Source organism: Corythoichthys intestinalis, chromosome 4 (genome assembly GCF_030265065.1).
Source record: "Corythoichthys intestinalis isolate RoL2023-P3 chromosome 4, ASM3026506v1, whole genome shotgun sequence".
Classification (NCBI taxonomy): Eukaryota; Metazoa; Chordata; class Actinopteri; order Syngnathiformes; family Syngnathidae; genus Corythoichthys; species Corythoichthys intestinalis.
Genome location: NC_080398.1, coordinates 57,444,676 through 57,466,724, shown reverse-complemented (window position 1 = coordinate 57,466,724; position 22,049 = coordinate 57,444,676). Strand labels below are relative to the sequence as shown.

At 38.6% G+C, this 22,049-nt stretch overlaps 1 protein-coding gene across 8 annotated transcripts in view; it reads right to left on the bottom strand.

Moving 5' to 3' along the window:
• Positions 1–1,998: 1,998 nt before the first annotated feature.
• cep192 (centrosomal protein 192) overlaps positions 1,999–22,049 on the bottom strand; it is a 95,862-nt gene continuing 75,811 nt past the window's right edge. For 3 of the 8 annotated variants that reach the window (XM_057833785.1, XM_057833786.1, XM_057833789.1), the window contains 14 exons: positions 19,226–19,335; positions 18,735–18,894; positions 18,429–18,519; positions 18,219–18,297; positions 16,455–16,578; positions 14,715–14,820; positions 14,368–14,596; positions 14,163–14,239; positions 10,636–10,731; positions 10,432–10,551; positions 9,670–9,782; positions 7,626–7,752; positions 7,371–7,429; positions 1,999–3,408 (listed from right to left, as the gene is read on the bottom strand). In XM_057833785.1, the coding sequence (XP_057689768.1) occupies positions 3,276–3,408; positions 7,371–7,429; positions 7,626–7,752; positions 9,670–9,782; positions 10,432–10,551; positions 10,636–10,731; positions 14,163–14,239; positions 14,368–14,596; positions 14,715–14,820; positions 16,455–16,578; positions 18,219–18,297; positions 18,429–18,519; positions 18,735–18,894; positions 19,226–19,335 (1,624 nt within the window). In that variant the 3' untranslated portion in view covers positions 1,999–3,275. The remainder of the gene's footprint in view (positions 3,409–7,370; positions 7,430–7,625; positions 7,753–9,669; positions 9,783–10,431; positions 10,552–10,635; positions 10,732–14,162; positions 14,240–14,367; positions 14,597–14,714; positions 14,821–16,454; positions 16,579–18,218; positions 18,298–18,428; positions 18,520–18,734; positions 18,895–19,225; positions 19,336–22,049) is intronic. The other 5 variants (XM_057833782.1, XM_057833788.1, XM_057833783.1 and 2 more) reach the window with 3 other exon arrangements.

The following is a 22,049-nucleotide window of genomic DNA, read 5'->3' as shown; positions in this document are numbered from 1 at the left end:
CCCCAAGGAAGACGTAAATGTTTCGCGCCCCCCCCAAACTCTGCCGCAACTGTAAAAAATATCATTTGTCTATAATATTACTGTTATAAGTACGCCTCTGCCTCACATTGTATCCTTTTTTTTCCTGTTAGAGAAAATAACAGATCAACTTATAAAGTAGAACTTTATTAACATTGTTTTGTTTGTAACAGAAAAGACTTAACGCGCATCAATTTGCCTTAACTAAAAAAAAAAAAAAAAAAGTCACATCCAAACTGTAAAAATACACTCAAGGTACATTTTTGACCATTTGATACTGAAAAATAAAATCAGTAAATACTAACAAATTCAAATTGATCAGAAACGTTAACTCATGAGGACAATATGCCAAAAAAATGACCAAAAAACAAAACTGAATTGAAAAAAAAAAAAAGTGTCTTTGGACAGAGGGACAGTTTTTATTTTCGCTGCTCGCTGCTCACAGTATCACCTCCAGTTTGCCATTGTGTGGTGTTATTTTGTACTGAGCATGCTAACAGTGCTCACTGGTTTACTGATGTAACACTGACAAAGCAGGAAGATTGTTGGCAATATTCGGCACGTTTTCGCTAAAAAAACAATCAAGCGGCTTATCAATGAGATTGGGGTCTAATGTCTTTAAGTGGCGTCTTAGTTGATTTGGCTTCCGGCTGTCCGCTATAATCATTTTTAGACACAGTAAACAGTGGTCTTTCCTAATCTACCACTGTATTAAATGTCAATGCCAAAAGGCAAATGGCCCGAAAAAAGCGCATTCTCTCCGGCCGAGGGAGAACCGTAGGTGAGGGCGGTCGTCGTGACGATCCCAAGCCGAAAATTACACTCCTCGGGCGGACACGTGAGAACCGGAGAAGACAGTGGGTCGCTGCGTGGGTCCGGCTGTAAAACGGCTTTCAAAAACGGCGCACAGCTCTCCAGCTCTACATGAGTCTCTTCCGTGTGCTCTTGCTTACTTCAAAAATACTGCGCGCACTTTGAAAATGAGAGCGCCACTGCCACCCACTGAGTGGATGTGCAAGTACACTTTATACTAGTACGGCGCAAAAAAAAAAAAAAAAAAAAAAGCATGTTCCCCGAGGTCACACGCGCCACCCTTGGCATCGCTCTGGCATCGCGCCCCACTATTTGAGAAGTACTGCATTAGGCTTAATCTTTGACTTCGCATTGATCGCGCTAGCTTAACCACTTTGGAGCCCTGAAATTAACAAATAACTGACAAACTGCATGGAATTTGTTAAAATCAACTCAACCGACTAATTAAACCCCACTAACTAGAACATTAAGCCTAATGTTGAAAATTCTGAATTTCGGGTTAGGGTTAACGGCATATCAGTGCCAATGTAAAACAATGCAAATTGCCTGCACAATAATCAAGAACACACAAATGAATTGCACAATGCAATAAACAAAAGTGGGGGCCGGCACATGGAAGTACGCTGTACATACACACGCGGTCAATTTGGCCACAAAACGTGGCAGTAACTGAGCACTTTACACTCAATCGGACTTACAACACATCCCAAAGATGCTTAAAGAACACGTCACCTCACGACATAAATGTGCAAGACGAATATGATGTAACCAATGCTTACCAACTTTGAGCGATGACTGCCCGTCGTTGAAACGGCAACGCTAAGAATCAGCCGCGCATGTAGGGGGTCCAACCTATCGCTGATATCCTCCAGAATGACTGAACAAATGTTCATTCATGGATGTACACTGACACACATTACCTCGCACATGTCAAAACTCGGCTCAAATGTTCACCCGCGCTGGCTTGTCCCATGCCTCTCAGTCCCAAAACATTTAGTACATATGACTAGAGACCAAAACAGGAAGTAGCTGTGAGCGGTTACCATGGAAACAAACTACCGGGAACGTTTCTAGCATTTCTATTCAAAATGCTCTTCGTACATGACTACAATATTCATTAATCTACATATAGTGTAGGCAATTATAAAATAGTAACGCACAGACACTAAGGAAACTAACTTGTATCGAAAAATGAACGCCTTTGATTCCTCGTTACTGACAACACTGGAAATACCCAAAATCCATGAACAACAAATTTCAAATGTGGGGAGATTTGCTTTGCAAAGAATCTCCACAAAATAAAATATCAAGAGGTATGGGTGTGATTAAAAAACAACTTTATTTAAATGTACAATATGTTACACATTGCATTTAAAAGGTTGTGCAAATTGTGAATCAATGAATGCTGAACAGTTGCTACCAAATACTGTTGGTAGCAGCACAGCCTTAACTTTAAAATTCACTATATAAGCAAGTAAATTGTGCAAAGGTGTGTGCCACCCGAAATGTTTTCAGAAAACATACTAATATTCACATACAGCACCTATGTTTTAAGCTACAAACACTGTCTATTTGCACCAAAGATTCATGAGTGAATTGCCTATTTTTGTGAGAGGAAAATGAACACAGCTTTGCCATGGTAACCATACAAAGAAGGCCAAATCAGCTGCCCAGTCAAACCCCAACGTAGGAAATCCTCGAGTTCTTAATAACAATCATTAACAAATGTCTGTGAGCTAATCCTGAACCATCATCGGTATTGAAATAATACATGCGGACCTTTTGGAAAAGTCTGGTAAATACTACTAGCTAAGCAACATACTGTCTAAAAGCCAAATGCACGAGTTCTGGGTGTTTGCCATTGTGTGAACAGTAGTAAGTACAATAGGTCAAAATTCTGCAAACAGTTTAAGACTCATGTTGGAAATTTGAGTGCTGGGAACTAAAACCATTAACATGCATACAACACATGTAGCTTCTCCAATAAAAGTATCTCTGCAGGTGTCATGAACAAAGGCAATCCTGCCAGACATATCCTCAATGTGTTTCAATTATAGGTGCTACTGTGGCAACAAAAATGCACTTCCTGACAAGATAGTTTTGGCAAATCAGATTGATGTAAAAATAAACCTTCATTTGTTCCGACTGACAAAAAAAAAAAAAAAAAAAACAATAGCCTGAAATGCTAATGTGGCACTTGAACTTTAAAAAGGTTCCTGGCACGTTTATAGATTCAGGTTGGACGGAGAGAGGTATTTCAGAGTTAATATTGAGCTCCTTTTCACCTAAAATCTGGGCAAAATTTGTGCAAAAACAATCATGAGTGAAGATTTACAACCAGGATTTGTGTATGACCCTTAGCAATCTTCACATTTTCTATCAGGAGGTGACTGACAAACAAAGTCCCAATCTGTTCGCATGAGGCAGGATGGCCGCTGGTAAATTCAAGGCAGCGCCTCAGCAGTTAGCTGCACCACCAGAGTTCCACTTGTTTCGGACTGGATGAGGAGCAAGCCGACCTTTCTGCCTGCAGAGCTCGGCTTGAACTGGACAGGTAGCTTCAGGAAGTGCTGGGATCTAATGAGTAGAAAAGAAAATAGAACAACATTTGCTATAGGTTTAAGAGAATGTAACCAACTTTTCACAACAAAAATCATGTAGCTATTTCTTTTCCATAGATAGACAACAGACTGAATATGTTGACTAATGTAGAATTTTAAAGTTGCCTATAAGGAAATACACGGTCACTGAAGACTTTCAATTGTACTTATTCAATCTCAGGTCCAAAAAAAAAAAAAAAAAAAAAAAAAAAACTATCTATGACATCTGTCGTGTAGAAATACTCAAAAAGGATATTGCTTTTAAAAATCTATCACCCTAACCCTATACAAATGAACCATATGCACTGCAACATAATGGTAGAAAGGTTAGGGAGGCCACAAACTTAGACTACCCATTTCTTTCAAGCCATCGGACTGACAGAAAAACGATCTCATTCTAGGAATGAGTGATGACTTGAGGTTTTGTAATGCTGTTATCAATAGATCAGCACTGGAACTTCTCTAGGTTGCAATTTCAAACGATTCACTTTATAAAAAGTTCAGCGATCTATTCAGTTTTTTATTTAACACCTGTATCAGCGATATACATTATAGTATACTACTATATATAATAGTATTATAATCATTGCCAATCAGATTTTTCATAAGGGGTGTCATTTTAAAGCTATTCTTAGTGTAGAATCTGAATTCTGAAGTATGTGTGATTAACTCCAGAAATCATTATTTATATGACGAACATGACGTGCTTTTATTTTTGAAATGTCTACCGGAAGTACGTTCGCTAAACCAGTAACAGTCACTTTACACTCCGCAAAAAAGCTCTTTTTGTCATTGCATGTAGTGTCAGTAATCAATTTTTTTCATTTGCAAATGTTGTTAAGCAGCGATTTTTCATGTTTGAAGTGTCACCTTTTAACCGCAATTCGCATTTTGGAGAAAACTGCTAATGTTTTATAGCAGGCAAAATTAGGTTGTCTTTTTTCCCCCCATTAGCTTCAATGTAGCAATGCTTACATTTACAGTGTTTAATATACATTTGTTTCCTTATTTTGTATGTTTGAACTTTAATTCTACAGCGTGTTGATGACCAATAAACTTCTGTGAAAGGAACTTGAGTCTCATATGCCATCAAAACGCACGTGTGCACGCACGTGTGCACGCACGTGTGCACGCGACGATAAAACGCAGCCGTGAAAATTACCGCCTTCATTTTTGTTTACCGTGCGATAAATGGACTCATTGCATATCGTGACAGGCTTAGCAACTTCAATAAAACATGTCGTTTGTTAGTTAGATGGATTTACAAACTGGGAGACGGCGACAGTGAAAGTAGACAGAAGGGAAATTGTGGAATACCGGGAGCAATTTTAACAACTTTATGACTTCACAACATTTTTGATTCACAACATTAAAATAATTAAATGTAGTTTAATGCTGCTGATACAGAATGGGGACTTGAGTATTTTACTGTTTTGAACTGTTAACTTGATACTGAAATAGTAATTTACTTAAGCCCAAGAGGTTTTTTGTACAATTTTTGTAACTAATGCACAAAACATTAAAACTAGCTAATAGCTGGAGGGGGGTGCATCAATAATTGATTCATAATCGAATCGTTAGCGTGACCAGCAAAACTTTCTTTGCTTGACTGAAACAAATATCTGACATCCGAATCCATCCCGTTTATTTTAACACCACTGAACGCACAGAGAGAATTAATAAGGGAGAGAGTGAAATACTTATGAATAGGCCTGAACAATATTGGAAAAAACTATTGTTGCGTTTTTTGGGGGGTTTGCGATATATTGCGATATTTTAAAAATATATACTGTATTTTTTTTTTTTTTTTTTTTTATGAAATTTTCACTAGATGACTTGAATAGCTGTTTGGAAAGACTTTGGATGACTCACCATCACCACAGTGTACAGTGATCCCTCGTTTTTTGTGGTTAATGGGGACCAGAACCCACCGCGATAAGTGAAAAACCGCAAAGTAGCGCACCCCCCCCAATTTTTTTTTTTTTTGTGTGTGTGTTTTTTGTGCTCAATGTATTTATTAAGATTTAGCATTGGAAAGAGATACATATAAGACATGGGTTTTTTTTCTCACTTTTTCCCCCAAAGTGATTTTAAAAATGTATATAAATAAATGTTTTTTAAGCACTTCAAATACCATAATTATCAGTTTTAAACATAACTGTCCAAGCAAATAATTTTTTAACAAGAATAAAGTACTGTAGTAGAAAAATGCTTGGCTTTATTAAATGCTTCCGTTGATCTACCTTAGCTGTGACTCGGAGTGACATGTAGAAATTTCAAACTCCTCATGATCACTTCTGGCATTTATTTTATATGTCTCCAACGTCTCCACACACACACACGAACACACATTCATTCCAGCGCGGGTTCCTTGCAGAAACTGTTTAACAAGTTAAACGATGACTGACACATTGCTCCGCTTTGAAGTCCCCTTCTTTGGTAAGATCTAAGACAACCGGCATCGTTAACTTTAATAAGCAAGTGCTGCAGTGACTGTGAGGAACAAAGGGCTGGGATAGGGAGGGTGTGAGGCTGTGAGCAGAGCAGAAAGCACGGCTTATGTGGATTAAAAAAAAAAAACACGTGCTTGCGACGGGACTATCGCGCACGTGCACATCACGATGGCGATGTTTAAACGATATATCGTTCAGGCTTACTTATGAATGTGGTTAATTTCTCAAAGGTGATGGCGGCAAAAATTTGTTTATACAGAAAGTCCCCCAGTTTACGAACAAGTTCCGTTCCTACACTGGAGATGTAATCCGAATTTCCTCGTAAATCTGAATTAACCCTTTAAGTACTCCTCGAAATCTCAAAATAACTATCTAAAAACATGTACTATGCGCCATTGTACCGTCCTCGCCAAGACATAGCTAGACAGCGAGCTAAGCTCCGAAATGACGATGTCAGACTATTCAGCTGTTCATGACATCAACACTTGCAGAATGAAATCAGTTTCATCTTCAATAACAGCATTTTTTTTTTTTTAAATTGCGCTTATAACTAGCTACTGATACAGTAATAAAATTCCACCAAAAAAATTAGCATGTATTAATTAGCGTCTGCACATCGTCAAAAACAAATCACACTCGCCCCAAGTATTTGACCACAATTGAAAACGTACAAAAAAACTGTACTGAGGATTTTATATACAGGTGTTGCCTTTGTGGATGCTTCTCAAGCAACAAATGTGCGCGCGCTGGCTTTCTTTACCCTCTCGCTCTCTCTCACTTGGCTCTTCGTGTGTGCGTGCACTGTTCTTCGTATGCGCAAATACGTTCTTCTTCGTGTGTACATGCGCTTTTACCCGCGTGTGGAAGTACTACCTGCTCTATGCTTCCCGCGCCAAAATGAAAAGCATGCCAACGTTATTTAAAAAAAAAAAAAAAAAAAAAGTGACTGGAGACAAAATAGCGGACGGGACTCCGGCATCGTAAAGTCAAAATCACATAAGTCAGGTACGTCGTAACTAGGGGACTACCTGTACTCTAGAAATTACGCTAAGCAGTGGCGCCACCAGGTGGTGGCCAGGGGTAGCCACGCCCCCCCATAAATGTGTTGGCCACCCCACTGGCCACCCCGCTTGCCAGTATATCGTTAGATTGTTGTAGCATCAGCTATTCATTTCATCCAAAATGCACAGCCAGGACTATGGATTTTGGACTATGCACATTAAATCATTAGTAAGATCAAATATTACACAATACACCAAAGTATATCAGTAGCCGTGTCCTTAAGTCTTTCTGATAGTTTTCCCCTGACCTTTTTACTGCAATAATATAATGAAAATCTGAAATTATGGCTTTTAGTTTTGGTGTGCCACCCCAAGATTTTAAGTGGTCCCATCTGGCCACCCTTATGAAAAATTTCTGGAGGCGCCACTGACGCTAAGTGTATCTGAAAGTTCTGTCAGAATGTAGAAACATTTGACTCACTCACCTCAGGGAATATTTTGAATGCTTGATGTGGAAGGGCTCCCTAGGGCTTACAAATCTCAACTGCAATTCAATACAAGAATGCACACATCAAATGTCAAAACCATGCAGAACAATAACTGGACGTGTTATCTACATGAATGCATTAAATTAAGTTGCACAAACAAGTTAGTCATGTTATTTTTTTCATGATCATGAAAATAACAACTAACACTTAAGAAAAAAAAAAACTCATTCGTTTAAGTAGGGCAGTGCTCACCTCATGTGTGTTGGGTGAGTTGTTGCAGATGTTAACCTTCAGTGTGCTGAACTCGCCAACACGTGTATTAGGGAACGTGTAAAGATCCTGAGCCGTGTAAACACCCCTCCACATTCCTTCATCCTGGCTAAGAATTAAATAGACAGCATTTAATTAGAAGAGTCACACGTAAATAAGTAAATACCTGAAAATATCCTTGACTGAGGGGTACAAATAAATGGAAAACCTACAGCCGCTGCTATGAAATAGAGGATACGTAGGTGGAAGCATATTTTAACCATTCACATTAGCTGTGTTTGTAATTAACACATATTTCTTTGGTCACAGTGTTTAACATTAACCCGGATTAGATAATCACAGTTAAGCCGAGGTGGGTAGTGATGCGTTACATTTACTTGAGTATCTTTTGAGAAAAAAAAAGTACTTCTGAGGGGCCGTTTACATGGTGACTCTCCGAGAATACGAAAAATGTCAAATTTGCATTTGCATCTACGTCTCCATTTGAACAATGTCGCGATTCCGCATGAAAACGATGTAGTATTCATGCCGGGCCCTAGGGGGCAGTGCAGATTTACTGGGCAACAGAGAATGATGCACTTTGACCCCACCAAGCTCCCTCAGCCCGGAAAAAAAATATGCTCGCCCACTCGAAGCAAAGTCATTTTTCTTTTGCTCAAAAAGGCACAAAAATTGAAACGTTCAACATATTTAATTTAAAAATATTATTAAAACAGTAAATTAAAGCCGACATTCCGCCATATTTGCTGTTTTTAATGTTTATTAGCACCGCTGCGCACGCCCAATGTGACGTGTACTAGTGCTGACGTTAACGACGCGGTCTCGTGCCGCAGGGGCCTTTGATATGCATGCCGAAGAAGCCCCCCTCAACCCCCCGCAATCGGATTCTTCCACTTTGGAGGCAGGATTCAGAATTTTTCGTCTTCGCCTTGCGTCTTCGCCGACACCATATGCACGCGAGGCAAGTCCGCAACTCAGTCATTGCGTCTTTGTGTCGCAGAGTCGCCATGTAAACTGCCCCTTAGAGTAGTTTTATCACACAATACTTCTTACTTGAGTAGATTTGTGAGGAAGAAAAACTACTTTTACTTCGCTACTTTGAGCTACCAAAGATGCTGACAGTAGCGCTACCAGTTTCACCAATGAGATGTCGCAAAAACACATGACTCCATTAAACCATTATGAGGCAACAATGCTTTTTCTCCACTAGAGGGCACTTCCGCTCTTTGGACAGGTAATGATGTCAGTGTTCTGGTCAAAATTTGATATTTTTGTATCACCTTCTTGGCATAGTACACTCATGTAATAGGGGGACCGGTACCTGTCCGTGGCACAAAAAAGAAAAAAGAAAAAAAGGGGGGGAAAAAAGGAAAAAAGACATGCTTAAGAGCCAGAAGAGGAGCCAACAACCAGGTCCATTCTGCACAACATGTGGCTAAAAGCAAGTAAACAAGGCAATAAAAGCAAATGTACTGAGAGCATCACACCTCGTGGCAAACCGTATTGCTAAAGCCAAGAAACCTTTCATTGGAGACGAAATTCATTATGCTTGCGACCAATTATATTTGCCATCACTTTTAAGAAAGGCCGCTGTTAAAAAATGTTGATTCAGCATATAGTGAGTTACATTTTCCCTGCACTATACAGTGGGGAGAACAAGTATTTGATACACTGCCAATGGGTTTTCCCATAATATTTACTGTCATTTTCTGCCACAACATAATGCTGATCCATGATGCAAAAAAATGTTGGGGACCACTGGGCTATAGAACAGTATAGGAATAACAGTTCATATAGATGAAGTTGTGCTGAGAAAAAATACCATTATTTAAAAAAAAAGAAACAAATCAGACATTGTAAGCAGTTACTCACAATGCTCCTCATTACTTGAGTATTCTTTTCAATGAACACTTTTGTACTTGAGTAAATTTCTGGATGACTACTTGAGTAATATTATTTAGAAGCAACGCTACTCTAAATTTAGTCAAATCTACTCTACCCACCTCTGCAGTTAAGTAGTTCGTACCTGGTTTTGCTTGTGGAAGCTTCAGCTTTCTTCCTTGTCTTAACCGTGGCCTCTGTTTTTACCAAAGAGCAGTCTTCATTCTGAGATACTTCTCCTGGTGCCGAGTTGATCCCCTACAGACAGAAATGCAGGTCGGATCAGTTCCTTGCAACACTACAGACTGGCAAAAAAGGGTGAAGCAGCAAATTCCCCAGGACCTTAAAATGGATTAGCCGTAGAAAATGAATAAATGGATGGATGTATAACAAGGATTTTGCACAATACATTAACACAATTCACGACTTCTGTCAGCAGAATCATCCATTTTGCTGTCCTACTTTCGTTGAACTTAAAAATTTGTCACACTACTTTACCTGAAAGCCATACATGTATGGGGGCTGCAGGCTTACCTTAGCAAGTTGGCACTCATTAGCATTCTTAATGCCCATTCTTATTAGATATTTCAAACTAAAACAACAAAGATGAGATATTCCGTTTGTCTGATAAGCTAATGGGTTAATTCTCATAGGATATTTTTTGGTCCTTCGAGCCAATTAAAAAAAAAAAAAAATCTATAGCAATGTTTTGAGTTTTCAATTGTTGAACTGCAATAAATGAGTGTTAAGGTAGACAATTTGACATTAGCCTGGAATGTAAAATTTGGGTGCAAGGATGAACCCCAAATTCTTTTTTTACATGTATGTACCACACCTGTTTCCCCAAGCAAGTGGAATGAATATAAAATAAATACATTTTCCACATCACAAATTAATGAGCAATTACCGTGCCACATAGTTGAAAGCGGATTCTAGATTTCTGCTGTGGCTCAGACACCGGGTGACACTCCAAATCCCAAAACTGAGCATAGTCTCCTCCGTCCCTTGGCAGGAAAGTAATTGGCACCTGCAGGAGAACCACAATATCACATTACTAAGTAACATATTCTAATCCATGTTTTAAGCCTAATAGCACACATATTGTTATTACCTGAATTTTCTCATTGGCTCCCAAAGTGCCTGAGACTTTCGAACACCTAAAAGCTGTATAAGTGGCCCGGTATACGTCACAACTGTTATCAACTCCCTAAAAAGATGAGATCATAGTGAATCATTGTTTTCAAGCAAAGGGTCAAGAAAACTACATTACAGGAGAGTGAGAGCCCCAGTCTGCTGCTTGAAGTTAATTTAAAAATTATAGTATATTTGTATTGTTATATTTAACTGAACAAAATTGAGTTTGACATCAAATAATGTCTAAAAATGTACAATTTGGAAGACACTTGCATTTGGATGTTCTGCTTTGCAAACACTCAATAGAAGGCTTAGAACAGTGGTCTCAAACCGGTCCTCAAAGGGCCGCAGGGGGTACTGGATTTCATTCCAACCAAACGAGACAAATACCTTTTCACCAATCTGGTTTCTTACAAGTGTAATCAGTTGATTGCAATCAGGTGCTGCTTATGTTAGTAGAAACCTCATTGGTTGAACTGTTTGTGCTGGATCTGTTGGAACAAAAACCAGGACCCACTGCGGCCCTTTGTGGAGTCGGTTTGAGACCGCTGGCTTAGAAGGTCTTAGAAGGCAATAGAAGGTCTTCCTGATGGAAGACCCATGACCTCTGAGGGAAACCTAGCTTTCTCACACTGGGCCCTACATTATGCTGCAAAATTTGTTGGTAGTCTTCAGACTTCAAAATGCCATGCACACAGTCAAGCAGTCCAGTTGCAGAGGTAGTAAAGCAACCCTTAAACATCTGGGAACCTCCAGCACGTTTGACTGTGGGGACCGTGTTCTTTTCTTTGAAGGCCTCGTTTTTTTCTTCTTCTGTAAACTATGTTGATGTAAGCTCTTTTGTCTCTTCTGACCAGAGAACATTCTTCCAAAACGTTTTTGGCTGTCTAAGTTTTGCCAAACTCCAGCCTGGCTTTTTTATATCTCTGGGTCAGAAGTGGGGTCTTCCTGGGTATCCTACCATAGTCCCTTTTCATTCAGACGCCAACTGATAGTACGGGTTGACACTGTTGTACCCTCGGACTACAGGACAGCTTGAACTTGTTTGGATGTTAGTCGAGGTTCTTTAACCACCATCCGCATCTTTCATTGAAATCTCTCGTCAATTTTTCTTTTCCGTCCACATCTAGGGAGGTTAGCCACAGTGCCATGGGCTTTACACTTATTGATGACACTGCGCAAGGTCGACACAGGAACATTCAGGTCTTTATAGATGGACTTGTAGCCTTGAGATTGCCCATGCTTCCTCACAATTTTGCGTCTCAAGTCCTCGGACAGTTCGTTGGTCTTCTTTCTTTTCTCCATGCTCAATGTGGTACACACAAGGACACAGGACAGAGGTTGAGTCAACTTTAATCCATTTTAACTGGCTGCAAGTGTGATTTAGTAATTGCCACCACCTGTTTTGTGCCACAGGTAAGTAACAGATGCTGTTAATTACACAAATTAGAGACTTATCACATGATTCATCACATGATTTTTCAAGGGGTGCCATTACTTTTGTCAGGCCCGTTTTTGGAGTTTTGTATAAAATGATAATGATTCAATTTATTTTTTCATTCTCTTTTGTGGTTTTTCATTGCAAGCAAAATAAATGAAAATATTACTACCAAAGCATTTGTAATTGCAATCATTTTCCGGGAGAAATCGAGCATTATCTGACAGAATTGCAGGGGTACCAATACTTTTGGCCAGCACTGTATATACCGTAATTTCCCGAATATAATGCACACTTTTTTCCCCCAAAATCAACTTGTAAAATCATGGTGCGCATTATAAATGGGTACATGGATGGAGACAGAAATATATATATATACACAGTGGTACCTCGACATACGATCGCTTCGACACACGATCTTTTCGACATCCGACGTAAAATTTGACTCGCCATTTCTTTCTACATCCGACGACATGCTCGAAATACGACGACATGACAGCACTGCAAACGAACGCACGGTGGATTTTCTTGTGTGAGAAATCAACACAGTTTTCAAAAAAAGTTGATACAGTTGGAGAAACAAGGAAAAAAGTGATGCTTACCTTTGAAATGAAGATGCAAGTTATAGAAAAATATGAGCTTGGGGTGCGCGTCCCTGAACTGGCTCAACAATACAGCTCCATGGTCTTCTTCCGACCACCGTTTGCCACTATTTATAAGTTAAGGTGACAATTATTATTGTGGTAACATTGCCAAGGAAATCGCCAGCTTCGTCACGTTTTTATCATTTATTTAAGAACTTATCCAACACAAAACGCCCATTGTCTTAAGCAGTTGACTGCTCTCAAGAAAACGAAAGTATTATCTCTACCGCACCGACCTCAGAGACGTCAGCTTCGCGGTGCGTTCAGGGACAGTAAAAAGTGTCCGCAGTATTAGAATCCGATTCGTTACATTATTTAAAGGAATAATTATTAATTATTCTTCTTATTATTATATTATTCTGAATTATTTATTTATAACTTATTTGTTTTTCTATGTTTAATTGCCATTTGTAACAGTGCCAGCAGTATTTATTAAGAATTTAGTGTACGTTTTTAGGCTTTGGAACGAATTAATGGAATTAAAATGTATTCCTATGGGAAAATCCTGCTCGACATACGACCATTTCGACTTACAAACAAGGTCCTGGAACTAATTAAATTCGTATGTAGAGGTACCACTGTGTATATATATATATATATATATATATATATATATATATATATATAAGAACCTTTTTTTTTTTTTTTATTGACACGGCCATGTTGTGTTGAATAAACGTATGCGGCGATCCGTTGCCGACCATTATGGTACGTGACGTCACCATTTGGTTTCGGTAATACTTCACTCTGAACTGCCGAATGATTTCGTCTGTGTTAAATTCTGCTTTTTTCACTCTTCATAAAGCACAGAATTTAGTTTCTTGAACTCATTTGAGTCAACGTTTATTGCAGCTCCGCAACTTGGACCATAACAAACGTAGCAACACAGACTTCCTGTGTCCGTCAACTATATGTGTCCCTCGGGAAACTCAAACCCAAATAACAATAGTTCCTACTGTTACTGTCGTGTCGACAGCGATGAGCTCTCTCGGATTTCCGACTTACGTTCTCACTTTCATTTTACCGTATCAATCCATGGAGGAAACATTTATTCATCATGATGAAAAGATATACAGCAGCCTTTAAAAGAAAAGTCACATCTGTTTTGTTTTCTCCTGGATTCTGGTAAGTTCAAGAAGTTATCAGATCATATTATTACCGTACATATGGTGAGTTTACGGTAATGTTTTGAAGTACCAATGTGCTATGCTTGTGCTGTGTTTCACCAGTCAGTTAAATGACATTTCTGTATCTGAACACGAGCTCTGTTTTCTTATACTCTTCTATTTAGTGGTTCTAAAATTAGGGTGTGCGTTATACACATGTACAATAATTTCCCCTAGATTTTACAAGTAAATTTGGGGTGCACGTTATACACGGGTGCGCCTTATATTCGGGAATCACGATATTTATATATCTCACCTTAACGTAAGGAGGAGCAAATGATGAGATGTACCATCTCACTTCCAGATGTCCATTCTCCACTTCAAGCTGTGCCTCTGGAGTGCAAGAAGAAAGACAACATATGAGCTGCTGGCACATGATAGATGTAGAAAGTGGTTGGAGGAGCGCTCATACAAAATCAAACTTAATGCTGAACTGAATTTTAGGACAGCGGTATACCGACCTGATGTTTCTCCTGAAGGCGTGTTGGGAAAAATGATGTTTTTGTTGATAATCTCGAGCAGAGCTGGAGGTAACTGCGGCGATGTCATGGGCAGCGTGGACTTTGATGTTATTCTGACTGTGGGCAACACAGGGGTGGAAGCCTGGGGGGACAGAGCTGATAGGGTTGCATTTGCTGGGGTGGTGGAAACATCCAGTGCCAAATCTCGACGGATCTGGACCTTGATCAGCTGCGCGCACACACACAAAATAAATAAATAAATACTTTTTTTTTTTTTAAAAACACCTTGAAAAAGAATTTTCAAACACAAGACATGGCTTTCAGATTGAACCGTTTAAGACTCGTACCTTTTGTTGACCATCACATTGGACATATATCTTCCCATTCCAAGGGAGCATGTCGGATTTGCTTGCCAGTGAAGGTTTGGGGCTGATCAAAATTTGCAGGTGGCACCTACAATTTCAGAATTAGTAAGACACTTAAATGCCTTTAGTTTACCATTTTAAAATTGCTTCATACGCAGCACACACACACACAGCACACCTTTAGGTACCATAAATCTTAGTAGAATGCGCATTTACAAAATCAGAAAATTACTACACATCAGGGGATATGACTATATCGAAAAGGTGATATATCGCGATACTTTGTAGCCCAAAATGTTATCGATATGTTCCCACCGAGAATCAATGTATCATTTTAAAAGGACGTCACTGTTTGGGGGGGGGATTGCTACTGAAATCTTCCATTAGAATAGTAGCTATTGGCTGCCACTGACGGCGCTAAACATCGTATTCATTTTGACTGGATTGGACGCATTCACAACCAGTCTTGTGGGCGTTTGCAGTTCACTTCCTGTTCATTTTAGGTCATTTACAGGTTACTTCTGGTTGATATTGAGTCACTTCCTATTCATAATCAATAGGAAGTGACAGATAAATGCCCCAAAAGGAAATGGAAGTGATTGAAATTCAACAGAAAATGACATTAAATGCCCCAACATTACCTTATTGCCTGGCTTTGGCTGCACTAACCACCGCAGACGTCCAATCGTATGAAGCGGGAGGGATAGCAGCAAATGAACAAATGTTCATTCCCTGCCACCCTCCCACTTCAAATGGATTGGATGTCTATTAGTGATAAACTCATTCCAATTCACAGTAGGAGAATGAAAATAGCTTGTTTTTCCTGTTTATTCGTTTTTGTGAAATCTCCTAGAATGATTTCATGGTCACTGTTGAATCTCCATAACTTGAGATCATTATCGTGAGCCTTGTATACTACTTCCAATTCACAGCAGAAGGTTGAAAATATCTTCTTTTTCTGTTTATTAGTTTTGTAAAATATCCTCGAATGACTTCCTGACAATTGTTGAATCTCCATATCTTGAGATCGTTATCGTGAGCCTTGTATCGCAAATCGTATCGTATTGTGAGGAAGGTACATTTTCCTTCCAAAATACAGGTCGTCCCCAGGTTACAAACAAGTTCCGTTCCTACCCTGGTGATGTAAATCGGAATTAACCTTTATGTTTGTGTATGCATTTGTATTTAAGTTTACAGCTACGGTTTGTGGAGTTACGTGTGAGCAATTTGCACGGAACACTTGTTAAAGTAAAAAATAAGATACTGTAAGGTACAACAATAAGGTACTGTTTATGCGACTTAAAAAAACAAAAAAAGACTGGAGACAAACTGGTGGAAGAGAATTTGGTGTCGTAAAGTCGAAATCACGTAAGCAAAGTCATAACCCGGGGACTACCTGTATGTCTAATATTACAAATTCATAATTAACACTTTCGCCAGTCACTGTGAATCAGTGTGCCGTACTTGTGTGAGGGTGTTTATGTGTGTTGAAATCATATCGAAAAAAGGCTTCTTGTCCGAAAGCAGCTATCTTGTAACTGGACTTCCTAATGTGTTCTGTGAATGTGTATGAACCATGTTTGATGAACCACATTCAAAACAGTTAAGCCTAAAAGAATGCCAGGAATGTATGTACATAAATACCTTAGTTAATTATTATTTTTTTTACATAAACACAATCCAACTCAGTTTTTCCTGGAAAAAAAAAAAAGATTTTCTTACTGTGGCTCAATGACTCCATGTTGAGGTGTAATAGTCAGGTAATGAGCAGGCCAGGCTAAATCAAAACTCAGCTCTCTCATTGTATTGTTCTTGATCTGGACCTGATTCGTGCTTGCCACAGCATCTGATACAGCAAGAAAACAGTGCCAAAATACATACATATATTAATATATATTTTCTAGTGTCTCTGTGTAGGTATTACTTGGTATTTGGGGGCTGACGGCACAAAAACGGAGAAATGAGGATAGAGTGACAAGAAAGTATTATTTTAAAAATCGTTTTTCACATTACAGTAACTTATCCGCTACCAAAGACGTAGCAACAATGTTGTTCATTAGGGGTGTGACAAAATATTGAAATTTGATAAATCGTGATACTTTATATCCCAAAAAGGTTATCGATATGCTCCCCCCAAGAATCACTATATTGTTTTCAAAAGGTGTCACTGTTCAAAAGCAACAAAAAAAGTTGCTACCACAACTTTCCACTAGGAAAGTGTCTCTTAACTCAACAGCTGCCATTGACGGCACTAGACGCCCAATCCATTTAGACTGAGAGGAGCGAATGAACATTCGTTGATTCGAAACCAGAGCATTCACAGCCAGTCTTTCCGAGTTTCGGCACATTTACCGGTCACTTTCTGTTCATTTTAATGCATTTACAGATCACTTCCTGTTGAATTTGAGTACCTGCCTATTCATTCCCGGATCAGTTCCTGTTTAATAACCCAAAATCAACAGGAATTGACCAAGAAGTGCACCAAAATCAACAGAGAGAGACTCACTCAAAATGACCAGCAAATGACATGAAATGCCCCAAAATTCATCGTCATTGACAACCATAGACGTCCAATGAAAGTTCATTGAGGACCCCCCTCCCATTTCAAATGGATTGGACGCGGACTAGCGATAAACTCACAGCAGAATGATGAAAATAGCTTTTTTTTTTTCTCTGTTCATTAGTTGTTTTGTAGAATGATTTTCTAACCCATGTCTCAACAATATCGCCATATTATGAGATCGTCGTTTTCATGAGCCTTGCATCGCAAATCGTATGGTATCGTAAGTTACCCAGAGGTTCTCACCCCTATTGTTCAATGCTCCTATCTATCTGATTGCTCATAGCTAAAGAATGAAAAACAGTAGAATAATGCTTTTTTTCAAGATGAAAGATGAGAATCTAATCTTTTTTTTCCATTTGTTCTACATTCGTGGAGCCATAGATCACAATAAAACGATCCCTCATTTTTCACGGTTAATGGAAACCAGAAGTCACCACGATAAATCACGAAGTACCCCCCCCCCATTTTTTTTTGTTTGTTTTGTGTGTATGTGTTCAATGTATTTATTCAGATTTAGCATTGGAAAGGAATAACACAAACTTTTTTTTTCACTTTTTCCATCTAAAGTACAAAAAAAAACAAAAAAACTTATGTATATATATTTGTCAATCATCGTTAACTTTAATAAGCAACTCCACTGCACTGCCTGACCAAGAAAAGCAGCAGGAAGGATAGTGAGAGACTACAGATAGGGACAGCTCATCTGTCTTTTTTAATTGGAAAAAAAAATCTGTGATGGACTGAGGACGCGAAGTTTGAAGCGAGGGATCAGTGTATTCTGTGACGCTTTAATAGAAGGGGATATCTTATGACATATTTGGTAGTGAATGAGTTAAGGGATGGGAAAGCAGTTACTTTGGTTCAATATTAAACAAAAAAAATGATTTTCAAATTTAGGTTTAAATAATCTTTATATCACTCACTCATAGTTGGAGCTGCAAGGACAAGCTGTTCTGGATGAACAGTCCATGTCTCAGACAGTCTAGGAGGAGACTCTGAGGTCTATCGTGTATAATAGAAAAAAAAAATTGACAATACGCATTTTAAATTTCAGTTCAAAACATTAAAAGAAACATATAAAGTAAATGATTTGACAGAAATTCTGAGCAAATATCATGGAGGTCTAATGGTACCTTTAAGGAGGACCCAGACACTCTGACTGTTGGACCTTGGGGACCCTTCACAGGCAGCACATCCAAAGATACATTACCCATTGTTATGCCACTAGTGATACACAACATATACATACATCTGAAAGTTAGCATAGCTGCACACAAAAAAACATACTAATGAATACATGAATATTTATATAAATCAGCTGCAATAGCCAGGCTTGTCAAACTCCCAGAAGATTGCCATTGCTGACTACAGGCAAATCCTGAACCTTGGCAAATGCACTACAATAATGAACATTTATATATTTATGTACTTGGGATTACCTGTCTTTTACCAAGTCTTCACTGGAACTGTTCATCATCTCAGGGGTATCACTCTGCTCACACTCTTTGCTGAGCGTGTAGCCAAGTAACGACACAGCAATTTTACACATATTTCCGTAGAAGATGTAAGCCTCATTTGGCCGCTGAGGCAGGTTGAACGCTATGAAAAAGAAGTAACACAAGTCCGTGTGATTGAGCGAAACAAACGCATTTTGTACTGTTATTGCATTTTATGTATTTCAGATAATCATATGGTTTGTGTTTTACCCACCTAAAAAAAAAAAAAAAATCTAATGTATAGTACAGCGTATACTGTAGTACAGAACAGAAACGGGTCTTTTAATGCCTACAATTTTACAACTATGGTAGTCGATCAAGTTTCATTTAATTTACTAGCAACACGTTATAAAAGAACAACACATAAAAGGCACGATTATTATAATGTTCTTTGCCGTTTTTTTTTTTTTTTAGCTATTACTTATAAGTCTTACGCTCTGTAACGACCTCCTCTCCATGGAACTTCTCATTGAATTCAACATTTTTCAGCAAATTGTTTTCAGCAAGAACTTTCTGCCCAGCATCTGGCTTGCTTTCAAGCAGTCTGAAATAGAGCCAAAGAGATTGAAAAAAAAAACAATTTGAGGGAACAAGCACACTTTTGTAAAAAAGTAGACAATCTGAAATTGGTTAGCCTTGGCATTCTTGAGAAACAATGTTTGGTTTTGAACGTAATGCACTGTCGAGCAACAGAAATATATCTGCACCAAAGAAAAAAGACAAAGCCAAGTATTACATTCGCTTTTTAAAGGTCAAATTGGTTTTTCACAAAATAATAAGTTTGCTACAAACATCATTTCAAAAGAAAAGACACCCAAATCTTGGAGGAAGAAATTAAGGACAATGAATAATGATGATCCTTGAATTTAGTTTCCCAAGAGTAAATGTAAACCTAAAATCAAGTTTGTCTTGCCGATTTTAACATACTTCAAATCCCAAATTACATATTGCATTTTTGGAGAAGCTTCTTCAGAGCACGTTCTCTTTAGCGCACATCTGTTATATTGTATTCCAACATTTAGGTCTCTCTACAGCTGAGGATTAAAATATAAATAGGAATGGTATTACCGTATTTTCCGCACTATAAGGTGCACCTAAAAGCCTTCCATTTTCCAATTGTGTGCCCTATAATCAGATGTGCCTTATATATGGATCAAAATTGGTTAATTATGACATGCCATTCTCTTTAGCGTAGCTCTATTTAGTGGATGTATAAAGCTATTACAGCTACAATAACAACAGGGTGACCCAAAAACAGGTTTTTAACAATCAAATAAAAACCACGATTGATGGAAGAAAAATATTTTATTCATAGTAATTGGAACTTTAAAAACGTGCCATTTAAGCAATTAAACAATGATGGAATTTTCATTTAAAAATTACATCCTTTATGACCATGTCCACACATAGCAGGGCTTTTTAAAAATGAGTATTTTGCCCCATCCGTCAAGAAAAAAAAAACGTCCACACCACCTTGTTTATAGGAAACATATCGCAACAATGCGCTTTTTTTTTGTGTGCATATTTCTGGATGTGCATTCAAGCACAGAGTGAATGACAAAAAGTTAAAATGGCTCAACGATCGTATTTTGTCTGCTTAGCTCTTGCCTTGTGAGATGTTCGTGAACCGTTAGCAAGTTAGCACGGGTTGCTATCGCGCACAGTCACTTGTGTGTTTATATAAAGTATGTGCTTGATGTACGTCTTAAAACATTCGCTATGTATGTGATGTGGTAAGATTCCAAATCTTCTATGAGCGTAAGTGCAGTCCCTGAATGTAAACGCGGGTGGCAAATGACGTTTGAACATTGTTTGTCGCATGCAGTGACGTTTCGACTTAAAAAAAAAAAAAAAAAACGCAAACCTCCGGTTATTAATGTACACGACGACTCATCAAACACAGAATTCGCTAATCTTCACTTAGGTCTGAGTCTTTTTAAAACTCTTGTTTTAAAGGGGAACTGAAGACCTTTCCAGATTTTGGTGTAATTTTACGAGTATAAACTTTGGACGAATTTGTCAAAACAACCATGACATTATCAACACGTAATTGCAAGGATAATTTGCGTTTTTAAAAAAAAAAAATTCGTTTTTTTGCACTCCGTTAATGGGCCCTTCGCAAAACCGAAAGTGTGACGTAGATTCCCCGACGCAACAGAGAAGACTATCCACAGCTAGCATAGCAGAAAAAACGATGTCAGTGTATGGGGTCAGATTAGTCTCATAAGTACTCGTACACACATTGTGGGATTCATAAACACATAGCATGCGAAACACACACACATTGTGGGATTCGTACACACATTGTGGGATTCGTAAACACATAGCACGCGAAACACACACACATCGTGGGATTCGTACACACATAGCACGCGAACCACACACATTGTGGGATTCGTAAACACATAGCACGCGAAACACACACACATCGTGGGATTCGTAAACACATAGCACGCGAAACACAAACACATTCACCAAATGTGTGTGTGAATTGTTTTACGCGCATTTGTAACGTGCTTCCAATTACAAATTCCCACTTACGAATACAAATTCCCACTTACGAATGTGTGGATCGTTTTGATACCCGTCATGCGCAACTGAGAAGAACACATGCATTTTTTTAACTGGAGCCCGTCTTCAGCCAATCAGACGTCTTCTTCTTAAACAGCCAATCACAAGGGCTGGGCTGTTTCGTTACGTCACTGCTGTGCGCCTTCAAGTCCGGCTGGAGATTCCTTTTAGACTACAACGCAGTTCATGCGGTTGTCGTGCGGGTAAGTAAATTTCTAAAGTATTTTCTTTTTATAGTGCCTTTTGACCACTAACCTATGTAAGCAATTACATATACACGAAATACTTAATTGGAATATTGTTGATATTGCAAGACGAAAGCGTAACGAAGTTAACGTCTCATGATAAGGAGTAAACACTAGCTTCCTTGCTTCTATTGTTGTCGTTGGAAGGGAGTAATATTTCTAAAGTATATTCATTGTATAGTGCGTTTTGTCCGCTAACCTCTGTAAGCAAATACATATACACGAAAGACTGAATTGGAATATTGATGATATTGCAAGACAAAAGCGTAATGAAGTTAACGTCTAAGCAGTAAACATGTTGGTCGCCAAAGTTTTAATGGCGATTCGGTTATTGTTCAAGAGAGATTTTTTTACATTATAGCCGGTTAACAGCGTACGGAAGTTAGCATTGTATGATATAAGCATTAAACATTTGGGTCACCTGGGTTTTAATGGAGTTTCG